Source organism: Phalaenopsis equestris, unplaced genomic scaffold (assembly GCF_001263595.1).
Source record: "Phalaenopsis equestris unplaced genomic scaffold, ASM126359v1 Scaffold000002, whole genome shotgun sequence".
NCBI classification, from domain to species: Eukaryota; Viridiplantae; Streptophyta; class Magnoliopsida; order Asparagales; family Orchidaceae; genus Phalaenopsis; species Phalaenopsis equestris.
This window is the reverse complement of record NW_018164444.1, coordinates 5549545-5563111: the sequence shown is the minus strand read 5'-3', so window position 1 is coordinate 5563111 and position 13567 is coordinate 5549545. Positions and strand designations below refer to the sequence as shown.

The 13567-nt window shown below is 35.5% G+C and overlaps 1 protein-coding gene across 1 annotated transcript; it reads left to right on the top strand.

Annotated features, from left to right (window-relative positions):
- Nucleotides 1-587: 587 nt before the first annotated feature.
- LOC110039286 (protein SHI RELATED SEQUENCE 1-like) lies at nucleotides 588-1361 on the top strand. Its single transcript, XM_020744295.1, has one exon. The coding sequence runs from the start codon at nucleotides 588-590 to the stop codon at nucleotides 1359-1361; it is 774 nt and encodes a 257-aa protein (XP_020599954.1).
- Nucleotides 1362-13567: the final 12206 nt, after the last annotated feature.

Genomic DNA, 13567 nt, shown 5'->3' with positions numbered 1-13567 from the left:
TCAGGAGAGTTTCCTTATGTGAGTTGGGGGTACAATAAGGGATAATTTGTTAATTACATATTGTACTCAATATTTTCTTTTCTACTCTTTCTAGGGTTATAAATAGACATGTTTGAATCCCTAGGTTATTGTATTCTGTATTTTGTACTCTTTTTTTAGATTAATGGAAGTTCTATTCCTGACGACGTAGACATCTTTGTTGAACCTTGTTAAATCTTTTTGTTCTTCTAAATTTGTGTCGATTTCTATTTTTCTGCGCCCTAATTTCTCAACAATAAGAATCGGGAGTAAAAGCCAAATATATACATATATATATTTGGCTCTTTTTAACTTGAAATAATTAAATATATATATATATATATATATATATATAGGTGTATATATAGGTGTATATGTATAACACTATATAAATCAGCGAAAAAACTTAATAAAACAGACCACAATTGCTTCATTCTGTAACTTCCTTTTCACTTTCTCTTTTCTTCTTCACCATGCTTTCTCTAAGAAGCAAGCGAAGGTTTTTGTGATCCACTTGCAAGCAAAGCAGTGGCTATGGAATCTCAGGAGAAACCAAACACAGGAGAACAATGGCAGGCTTTTACCTAGGAGGCTCCGGTGACGGCTACGGCTACCAAAGAGGAGACGAACAAGAAAGCTTTTTCTTTTACAACAGAACTCGCCGCGAAGGGCAACCCATATGGCAACAACAAGAGCAACTTTTCTCAGTTCCTTCGGGCTCTCTGCTGGCCTTTGGTAGCGGAGGCGATGAGCTCGCCGGCGAATACAGAAATGGATTAATAACTTGTCAAGATTGCGGAATCCAAGCGAGGAAAAATTGCTCTCACATGCGATGCCAAGTTTGCTGTAAAAATCGCGGCTTTTACTGCCAAACACATGTAAAAAGCACATGGGTTCCCGCCGCCAAACGCCGACAACGGAATCAAAAGCTGGCCGGAGGAGAAAGCTCCAGAAGGGCTGTAGGAGATCAAGGTGTGATTTTTCCGGCGGAGGTTACTTTACCGGCGGTATTTCGATGCGTGCGGGTGAGACAAATGGATGAGACGGAGGAGCAGCTTGCGTATCAGACGGCGGTGAGTATAAAAGGTCATGTTTTTAAGGGTTTGTTATATGATCAAGGGCCGGTGCTTTCGTCGGCGGAGAACCAAATGCACCTCGCCGGCGAGTGCTTATCGGGCGGCGCCGCCGTGACAGCCGGCGGGTTTGCGCCGGGAATGGATATTGGGGGTAGGACGGCGGTTGGCGGCGATTTTGAAACGGATAGTTCTTCGATGTATCCGAATCCGGTTGGGGCTTTTATGACAGGAACGCTGTTCTTTTCTCAACAAACGCAGAAGCATTGATCGAAAGTTGAATGGATCTGATTTGGGTTGCATTGTGAGGGATCCTCTTGCTGATTTGATTTTTTACAGGTGACGGAAGAGCAATTTTTTTTTTTAAATATTTGATTAGTATTTTATTTGGTTTTGTTTTATATTGATAGTAATGTAATTAGGGTATGAGTTTGAATGGAAAAGACACTTATATTTTCTTAATAAAAGTGAAATATCATTGTGTGTGATGATATAATGGAATCATGAGATAAGTATTGTGCAAGAGTCATAAAAATATGAATTCCACAAAAAGATAGATTGAAAAATAGTGGAAATTATATAAATCTCAAAATTGGGCAAAATATAGCTATTGTTAGTGTCTTATTTGAATGGATTATATTTTAGAGAGTCCTCCATATAAGATCTCACATGTCTCAAAATATTTAGTGAGGTTTTGTTTTATCCCTCAAACCTAGTAAGAAAGCTAAAAATAGCCATTTGTTTAAAAGGGGTGAGATATTATCTTTGCATTGCTTAAGATGAGTTACAATTGACATTATATGAATTAGTACAAGAAGATTTAAGAATTGATTCTCTTTATTGATTTTCATTACGAGTGGCATCTAATAGCAAAACTACAAACAATTTCAGTTGAGTGGAGGGATCCAGATTAATATAAGTAGAAGGAAATGAGTTAAAGAGAGATAAATTGATGGAAACATCTGTGTTAAAATTCAAATGCAAAAATAAGGCATTCTCCTAAGGAGAGAAGAGATAAGGGTCATTTTCTAAGAACTATAAACGACCGACCCACATAATTGCACATCTTTAAGATACCAAAGTATTTAATATTGAAGCAGCTTTTTACATGAGGCATCACATATGTGAAATGATTAATGTACTAGAATGACATCTTTTTAGAGTCCAACTTCTAGCAATAGTCATTTTACTTAACGTTGATCCAAATTTTCTCTATAAATATTTTATAATTAACTTTCATCAACACTAGAGCAAAAGGAGGACAACAAACTAATGTTGTTAGAACATTCTTATATAATTGGGTGCTAAATATTGACCTCAGATAAAAAAAGATTACTCGATCTATCAAATCAGATGCACTTGAGATGGGAAAATATCTTCCAAATAGTATGATATGGGATTCATTTAGTAGGTCAAGTTCCAATACCATTTAACTTCCAAGAGGAAACCCTATAGAAGGCTAAATTTACCAAAAAAAATAAAGTATTTCAATCTTATATAGTTAAGAGTTTGATAAGACATATCTCAAATTAATTAATGTGAGGAAAAAAAATTAAAGCTTAGATTATAAAATTCTTAATATTTTTTATGATTGTTAGATTGAGATAACCTTATATGAACTTGCTAGCCAAAGAAAGTTTCAGTAGTTCAATAGGCTTAATGATTCTTCTTTGGGGAATAATAATAGAAAGTTTATCTTGAAATAATATTTGAAATTATTTAATGTTGTTCTGAGCAAAATTGAACACAACTATTTATAGAAAAGTATGAAATTAAGTTAGCTTGGTTCGACCCAAGATTAGCTGCATAAAAAAGATTTATTTAGGGAAAAAATAAGAATAACACCCATAGATGCGCTGGAGCAGGGAGAGGCTCTTTAGTTGGCATATCACTGGGGCCACTGCAAGTTAGAGGAAGAGACTGATCAACAATAATTATACAAAAAGCTAATCAATAAAAATAATAAATTAGACCAAATTAGGAGAATCACATTAGAGGAGGCTAGCTCGATAACCAAATTTAACATCATCACTTTAAAGTGCTAAAGTATGGAAAAACTATAAGTGCTAAAGGATATTGATGAGATAGATATAAGAAGGGTTGTTGTTCCTTGAAAGTGGAGTTGTATGCAAGTGAAAGGCAAGAACACGAACAATGGAAGAAAGATGCATTAGAGAGGAACTAGGGTTATAGGAGGAAAAAAAAAGAATTAAATAGTCGTTGTGTTTTGCATAGATGAATCTAAAGAAACATTTTATTACTTTTATATGTATATATATAATAATAATAATAATAATAATAATAATAATAAACTTTAAAAAATAATAATTTTATTATTGTAATGAAATATATAATGTTAACATTTTTTTTTAAATTTGTATTATTTAAAATAAAACGGCTCTATTATTTTTAAATAGAAGTTATAATTTCAAGCAACCGAGTTAAATAAATTTTAAAAAATGGTTATCTTTGCTATACTAAAACTTGTGTTTTAAAATAAATTTATAATCATTTTTAGATATATAATAAAAAAATCATAGTAAAAGTATCATTACTTGAGATAAGAGCTTTTTTTTAATGTCCATACTTTGATTTAAATTAGAAAGTAAGTTTTAAAAAATAACCAATTAATTTTACTTTGTTATTTAATTGAATAATTAGTTAGACAACATAGTGAAGGCATTTAAAAAATTTATTTTATACTGCAAGAGAAAACAAGCATTTATAAACATAATATGGTAACCTTTATAAGGAAAAAAATAACATTTCATTCAATCAATATAAATTATAACAACAATTTAATAAAGAAGAAAAAATAAAATTTTATTGAACATGCATTAAAAAAAACAAATTTAAAAGCAAAGCTATTTAAAAGTTAATAAAAATGTAATAAGAATTAAAAAAAAAAACAATGAAACAAATTTAGTTTTAAAAATTTGCTCATGAGATTTATGATTTGTCAAACGTTGTGATCTGCTGTAAGAAAAGCTATATTGAACGAGTTTGATAGATAAAATGCTTAACTGCTATTCTTTAGAGCGTAAACATTAAGACATTAGATATGAATACATGAACAACGAAAGAGTGTGATTTATAATATTACATTAGATATTAAGTGTCAACATCATACCATCGAGTTGAATTAATAGTGTATAGACAAGCTTTATCCAGAACTCTAAAATAATTTTCAGTATGATGTTAGTCATAATAATTGATATGTATATTGTAAGGCATTATATACAACCATATGACATCACAATAGGGGCACTCATATTACTCTATATGTCTTAACAATCATATGTTAATCCATGATATATTATATATCGATATAGCCGGTTTTATCATTACATCTTGAAATTCAATTGATAAACAACAATGTAAGGTATGTAATTCAAAGATTTTTTATAGAGTCTTCACTTTATGGGATTATTAGCTAGGCTAGCCAATATCCAGAAGAATCCTAACGATCTACACTCCACTGCATACACACATATAATTTTATATATTTCAAAATTTTAAAAGGCTAGTATTATTGATTGATCATAGCATGAGTTGCATCAATAAAGCTTATCACATTTAATTATGGTAATGTGTAAACATATGTAGCAATAATTCATGCTAAAACTACTCATATAACTTCCTATTTTATTATAATTGGTGTAGCAGATAAATGAATAACAAAGATATGGGTCTCAACCCTACAAAACATCTAGGAATCAAATATAACCAAGAAGGAAAATTTACCTAATAAAAATGTACATTTGTCTACCAAGAAAAATAAGTATTGACCTCAAATTGTAGTGCTTGAACATACATCCTTAAGAAACTCTCAAATCCAAAGAGACAACTACTTTAAATGTATCCCATACTATCCACTCTCTTACTCTCTATTTCTGGTGTTCTTAAACTCATAGAAGTATTTTCATTAAAATAATAACAACTACTAAGAAATTTTCTCCTTCTATTGCTCTTGTTTCATAATTTGCATGTTACTCCTCTCTCTCTCTCTCTCTCTCTCTCTGCCCACTAAACAGCCTCTGAAATTCACACAGTTCTTACATCATAACCTCTATGATAGATTAACTAATAAACACAAGTAATAAGCTTTCTTAGCGTTGTATAAACAAGCTAATTATTTCAATAACTTCAGTACCAATTGATATTGCTATAATGCATGCAATATTGTATTTCTGTTTCAGACGTTGGTGGTCTGAAAAGATTACAATAAAAGTTATCAATAATATGCTATAAATATTTTATCTTTGTTTCCTTAAACAAAACGTTGGCCTTCACATAGAGAGAGAGAGAGAGAGAAAGAGAGAGAGAGAGAGAGAGAGAGAGAGAGAGAGAGAGAGAGAAGGCTTCTGGCAGCGGCTGAGCATCATCTTCAGCAGAGAAATGCAAATATCACGGGCGGCCATTTATTATAATACCACTAATATCTATCAAGATTTAATTTTTATTTTATAATCCCCTCGGTTGAATTATTCGGAGAATATGAAGTATTTTCAACGGCTGAAAGATTCAGACTTGGCATTTTAGACTACAAATCCCGAGAAGCTGCAGAAACATCTGAAAGAGCAAGGCCTCCTTCCTTGTTAATCCGGCATTCATGACTTTGTTGCTGGTATTTATTTAGTTATTTATTGATTTAGTTTAGGCTTATATATTAAAAATTTAATAAATAACTTATTCTAATATATCTGATTAGAGATGTATTATTTCAACATAAAATTTAATCCATTCTAATTGGATTATGCTACGGAAACTCCATGCCCAAATAATTGGTGAGTTCTAATTTGACCTTCACAGAGAAGCTTTGTTGGCCTCTCGCCGCCACCGTCAGTTTTTGTAGCCTCCCTGTTCGCCCGACTCGACCAATGTAGTGCCATCATTGCCACCGACATATTGTATATTGTTTTCATCTTGTTAGCCAAACAAGACGTAAACCGTTGCATTTATTTTTCGCTGAAGTCAAAGTATTCAAAACACGATACATTACTTTTGCAATGCTTTTTTTTCGCAACAAATCAAGTACCGCCTTAGCCAAATTTAGTTTTTACTAATAAAGTTGACCCAATTCACCCATTTGGATTCAATTGGATAATGAGGTTGTGACATGTATATGTAGACACGATTAGGGTCAAAAACAAAGTTGATCAATTGAAAGGTCAAAATTAATTTGGTCCAATTAAAATATTATTGGTTCATTAATATCAATGAACTTAGAGAAGTGTCATTAATTGACAAGGCCACATGCATGTACCCATTCATCATGTTATCAACGGTGTCACAATTTTGACAATGACAATTAGTACAAATAGTTATTATATACATCCACCCAATTCTAATATATTTACATATTTAATACCAAATTTTTACTTTTTTTATATTTATAAAGCCCGAATTTTTCATATCTCATCAAAAAAATCAATTTTTAACTTTTAAGAAGTGAAATAGACCATCATACCTAAAAATTAAGATTTAGATGTTAGATATGTAAATGCAAAAGAATTGATTGGTATTTATGTAAATCATCCCTAATACAATCAAAACTTCATTACTTCCATTAAACCTCTATCCGAGGCTATAAATGAGAGGGTGGACAATATACAAATTGCATTAAATAATTGGGCAATTATGCGCATGCCACCCAATTCCTATGTATTTACATATCCAACACCTAAACTTTACTTTGCATATTTATACCAACTGAATCTTTCATATCACATCATGAGTGCCACCATTTTAACTATAAAAGAATGAAATGAGTTCTTCTATGCCTAGGCAAGGTGGTATATTTGCAAAATTTAAGTTAGGTTCGAGATGTGAAAATAAATATAAATTGAATGGTATTTCTGTAAATATTTTTGAAATAATTTGGCATCATTCCTATGTTTTCATACTTTTATATTTTTCTCTCTCATTTTTTTTTTCTTAAATATATTTTGGTTAGTAATATCTTTATTCCATAATGAAAATTTGCCTTTTTTTCACTCTTCCATGGTCAGGAATTTTTTTTATAGAGGGATACAAATTATTTAATCCTTTTATCATAAATTTAGGCTTGTTCAATTTATGTGTGTGTATACCGACTAACGTGACTCTTTTGTTTGCAGATTTTGTTATATTCATCAGGTCACATGTTCAATCTCGTCTATGTGCAGAATGAAATTCTTAGACACATAAGGTTATAAGATTCATGAGCTCACATAAGATTATAACGCCTCTTAGGCAAAGTTTATAAGATTCATGAGGTCACATGTTCAATCCTGCCTATGTGCAAATTAAAATTCTTCTCTGGTCAATCTTTTAAATATGTATATGTATGTTAATGCGTGCTAGAAAATTCGCGGTGGTAGGGTAATGGATTATCTTCTTAGTTTTGCATGAAGATTCAGTACACACTCTGATGAAAGTGAAACAATCAGTGATGACGCCAGAAGTTCTCTCCCTTTTACGGGTTTTCCACGTAAAAACTTCTGTTGTCATCACTGGTTGTTTCACTTTCATATGAGCGTGTGTTGAATCCTCGTACAACGCTAAAATGATAATCCATTACTCTACCGCCGCGAATTTTCTATCACGCATCATATGTAAAAAATACTATAGGTGTTAGATATGTAATTACATATGAATTTAAGTCCTGCGTATTTGAATATTGTTGAATAAATTTCTTTTCTGAATGGTCTAGGCATGTCTTATTCGCCCATTTAACAGAAAGCCCATTAACTCTACGAGCAAACATTGTTTATTTGGGCCAAAATTGGAATAGTATCAGACTCTCACAGAGGCTGAATAAATCCACAAAAAAAAAAAAAAAATCCAAGTTTGCATCGTGATGAGCATGTCTAAAATAATTTCATATATACTATTTAATATTAATTATTTACAATATTAACATTTTCCATCCTTTTCATAATTTAAATCATCACTCAAATGTTAGCCCATTCATTTGCATTAATCAAATTCTAAATAATTTAATAAGGATATGTTTGTTATGCAAAAATAATACAGAATCATAGAAATTCAAACAACAACAATCAAACACAAAAGATTTATATAGTACGGAATTAAGTTGATTTGTCTGCTACCACAAAGAGGGTGATTTCAATAGCAACAGATGAGAGAGAAAAAAAAAACTTGGGGATACAACCCACACTTCTCACCATACAATCCCACGTCTCAGGTTTTTACTTGGCTCGAGGAGGAACAAGAGATGTTGGGGAAATTAGTACTGGCTGCCAAAAGACTTATGGGCCCTTATGGTAGCCATGGACGAACAAATATATTGCAATCCCTAGGAATGTGCATAGCACATCCCTAGCTCGGGATCCCATAAACTCGTTTGCGAGGACGAATTCCAATAGAGTGCCGCCCCAGACCAGAGTTGTGTTTGACACCCAACTCAAAAGAAAATCCCTTCCTTTGACATGCGACTCGAAGAAAAAGAAAAATAAAATATAGCCTGAAAAGGGTTGTCACTTCCGTTGACAGAAGGTCACCACTGCCATCAATTCCTCGCATGACCAAATTTCCATCGCCCGGGCTACCAACTTTCCTTCCAACATGAGAGCAATTAGCGGAGACCTCAATCCCTCTTTATAAGGGAAATTGTCAACAATCCCAATAAGAGTCACCTAAAAAAATCCTGCAAATGTCCCAACTGTGAAAAGAATTCTTTGCGCCTGCTAGTCTAACATTGACAGGAAGGCCAAACAACCACGTTCCCAAAAAAGAAAGTTGGGGGAATTATCCTATTTTCATCTATCAGTGGGTATCGGTCCAAAGATCGATCTAGCAGCATGAACCACTTGACACACATGAACCACATCCCCCTGGCATCCAAATGCACAAGCTCCCACACGAAGGATTCCTTGCTCTTGCAGGTTAGGTGACAAAAGACAGGGGATGTGAGACGTTTATTTCCTCCATTAGCTTTCTTCACCCACCGACGACCTTTTTTCCCTCGGGGGGGTGGGGGGGCGGAGAAGTCTTATCGTCGTAAGACAAAGATGACCCTCTCAACGAAAAACTAGGCGAGGCAATAAGAGCGGCCCCGCTAGCTTCAACACTTGTAGACAAGGCAACAAATAAGGATCCTCGACCTGCAAATCTGGCAAGCGACGAGTTAGTTTTCTAGGTAGAGGGGGCTGCGGCAGCGGTCTCATCCGGAAACCTTTTAGACATGGACTTTCCCCCATCACCTTCCCCTGCATCAACAAAATGAGAAGCATATTTTCATTGGATGGGAATAACCTTGTCGGTCACTGTATATTGAATAACAACGCTAGTTTTAGACATGGAGGTAAGGTACCTGGAGGCCACACTATAAGGAAACTAGTTCTCATTTTATATAAAATTACGTGACCCCAGGAGACGCTACTGCCTTTGATGCTTGACGACCAGCTTCTCCTTTGTCGTCTTGACCTTGATCGCCTCTTCAATATCTAAGAAGCACCACCATTCCTCATTCATTCTGCCCCACAATACGCGATTGACTATCACCTCTATGGTGTACTACGATATCGAGAAATAGCAACTGGTCAACATCACCTTGGAAACATCCATACTCGATGGAAGAGACTTCGATCTATCCATCACTTTCTCTAATGGATTGATTCAAATTTACCAGTCGACTTCTTTTTCCAATCCTTTATTTTATTTTCCACCCCCAGGTGGTGGAGTTCCTTGCCCACCGAGAGCATGGTTAAGCGTTTCTTATCGACCTTGAATGAGTAATAATGCTTGGACAAGACGATCAGCCATGAAAAATACTCCTGGCGACAAAAAAAGGATAAAATTCATTATGAAGGCTATAGAGTTCGGCAACAATTGCGCCATAATGATCCTTATGTATTGAATATACTTCAACAGTCATCACATAGAGACAACTAGAGGTCATAGTTGAACTAGTCTTGATAAAAGATCAGATCGTTATCCAAGTCAACGGTCGCTCGCACCGACCCTAACATTCTTTGAAGAGCGATGCTGTCATGAAGGATATCTTACCCTGCAACTCCATCTCATTGTCGTCTGTCAGGAATGAAAAGCTGACACTTGTAACAAAGTCAAAAAGGGTGGGGGAGTATTTGGGAGTCATCTCAGAGTACCAAAGTCAGTCAGAAGATAAAAGAGAAGAAAAGATCGAAGGCACATAAAAAAAAACAAAAATGCGTAAAGTAAAAATAGAAACACTCTTTTGCTCTATTTATTGGGCAGACACAAAATAAAACATCACATAATGATAAGTGTCACACCAAACATTCTATCAAATTTATTAAAAGATTGCTTCAATATAAATGGCATTATTACATGTCTCAAACAAAGTGATTTATGAATGAGTCCTCCAAGTCCTTAGTCGAGATATGTGCCCTCTGAGTTAACATTTGGAGAACCATCGCTCCACCTAATCAAACCCGGTCCATCTTGGTGACCTCGCGATGAAGTTTGCTACGATCGGCCGACTTGCAAAGCGCCCCTAGCTCGCGCAAAACCTCAATCATGCCGCTTTGCAAAACGACGACGTCTGAGTCTGTGGTAGTCAGGTGGGTCGTTAAACCCCACACGAAATCAACGATTGAATCTCTGGCTACTCCTTCCAAAGAATCGACCACCACCGTCAAAGGGTCTGATTCTTCCTATATACTGCTCCATGGACCCAACAGAAAACAACTACCACTCTATACGCTCCTGTTGGGAGTCGGTACCGGGCAAAGGGTCGGGGGACCAGTGCCCCTTCGAGGTGATTGACAGTAAAAGTCAGGCCAATTAAGCCTGCATGTTGGCCACCGTAGTGGCATCGTACTCTGCAATGTTCTTCGAAGGCCCACCTTTCTCATGGCCCTCTGATTCATCTGCGTTGGGATACAATCAAATAAAAATAATGTTAAAAACTGCTAAACGACCAAAGAAAGCTTTACGTGCCCATAAATCTATCTATTGAAGAGAGGACATTCAAAATCTTTTCTCTCTTGTGCGACGAGGTCCCTCCGTCTTCCAGCAATGATGGCTGAGAAGAGATGATGATCGTCGCTCCCTTCAGCTTCTTCCCGCTCTCCTCAACACCTTCAGCGTGTAAGGTTTGCCGACCCTTGACAATCGCGCCCATATCAGTCCTAAGAAATAGATTTTCGTGTCGAAGACTTTTTGGAGATCGTTCCTCAGTGCATATTCGGTTCTAGACAATTTTTCTTTCTCTTTGCAGAGGCTGGGGCACGGTAGCCCGCCTTGGCCATAATTATGGTGTCCATTAATCATGGCATACATCACTGGCCTGAGAAAAATCAAACGACAAAAGATACAACGCCAAGTCTATGAATTTATTTATAGAATACACTATGCACGTAACCCAAAAGGAAAGTAAATTGTACAATAAATTCTTAATATTGGTGTCATTGACTGCCTAATAATTTTTCTGTCCTTATTGTAGCGGTCACTATCAATGAGCGAGAAAACTAAGGGAATTAATATTTATACACCAATATTATCGGCACTAATATCAAAGCAATAAAACAACTAAAGATGATGGCTCAACGATTTAGTCGTGAAAATTAAGAGGCATTATCTGGGCTGGTCATCTGGATGGTCAACAGACTGATTAAGTTTAGCCTCGTCAAATCCGGTCGATGGGCCTACTACGGTCCCAACTGCCAGAGCTCTCTAAAAGCCAGTCGAACACAGCTAAACGACCGACTGACCACTCATATCTCCATAGGAACAACCTCCACGAAGCCTATTGCGTTGGTCGATCGAACCAGAACATGTCGAATGACCGTTTACTATCATACCTAAATTTAAATTGTAACGTAAATTTAGTATTAAATCAGTGCATTGAGTGTATTGTGGGCGGTTTCCATAATCGCTCTCTCTTCTTTTGACAATTGAGGAACATTTCCATAATTGATCTATCATTTCTGTAATTATACAAGAATGTCCATAAATAGAAGGTTCAACAATGAATAGAGAACCCTGAGTCTGAGGATTTTCCTAAATCTCTATACTAATAATTCACTAGCATTTCTCCACTCTTTCTACTTCTTCCAACCCTAACTCTTGGGACATGAATTTCTTAAAGGACAATATATATATATATATATATATATATATAAGTTTAGAATATATAAGTACAAAAGACAAATGATTTGAATGTAAATCTTTCAAAAAAATAAAATAAAATAAAAACAAAACAAAATGGCCCCAAAAAATAAAAATATTTGAATCAGCAGATTTGTCGTTTCTAATTACTATTTTTAACTAAAAACATTCTGCACTTTATTCACTATTCGTTAACTGTGCCCTACGACCCTGAAGAAAATCTCATCTGATCACTGATCAAATATTACAATTCATATACAGTAAGAAATTACAACATAACATACGCATCATAAAAAGCAGCTTCGCCTAAACTTAGCAAAAATTAAAAAAAAAAGCAGGGAGAAAGTTGACCTGCATTTTCGCTCCATGCTGAAAGTTTCGGCCTTCTTCATCTATACGTAAAACCCAGAGTCGTCGGCTTGCAGTGAAGGCGAATGCCTCGAGGGCCGCAGCAGCATTAAAGCACAACGTGGCGGCACCGCATAGGCCGCTCTTTCTTCCATCTTCCCCTTCCTCCAGTCCTCCTTCCCCCTTCTTCTCCGTTGTTCTTTTTAAGGTAAATAGCTCGGAGACATCCTCTTCGTAAAACTCTCTCCTTTCAGCTTTGGTCATTAATGCCCGCCGCTTTGTTCTCCCAATGCCTCCTGGAGGCAAAGATTCGGAACCGATTGCTCAATAATAAGGCCTGTTTCATGCAGAAAGAAGCAGGAGAGGGAGCGTTGGCAGTCAACTTTCATGAGAGCGTCTATTCTTCTTTCTCTCACAACTGTTTGTTATGTGAAGAAGGCATAAAAGTATAGGTAGATTTTGAATCCTATTTTGTTGTGAATCAATTGTGTATGATTTATAAAATTATTTTTATATTTATAGGGTTGAGAGCACTATGATGGGTTTTGTAGGGGATATTTTTGGTATTAAATATAAAATATTTTTGGTATTAAATGTAGGTAAGTCTATCATAAGGCTAGTTTCTGGTTTGAGCAGCCAAGGCTTAATTGGTTCGGGATGACAAGACCAACTCGGTGGGCAACTCTTCGATGCTTAGAGTTGGCCAGTTTATATTACCCAACTGTTTATCCTTGACCTCTAATAAGAAGTCTTTGGGTATCTATGGGATGGCTGGAGATGCTAGGGGGTCAGATGTATCTTAGACCGACTCTCCTCTAATGATTCGATCAATTGTCATTTTGCCTTGTTTTTAAATGAATTTCTTGTGTTTGTATCCTCCATTCGTTTTTGATTTGTTTCGTTGTTCTGTCACCTTCGGCCTTATTGTTTTTGGCTTGGACAACTTCACTGGTTGGACAAGTGGGCCGCATGGCCTTTTGTCGTGGGGCCACCTTCATTGCATTTTGTTCTTATGGACTGTTTGATATTCT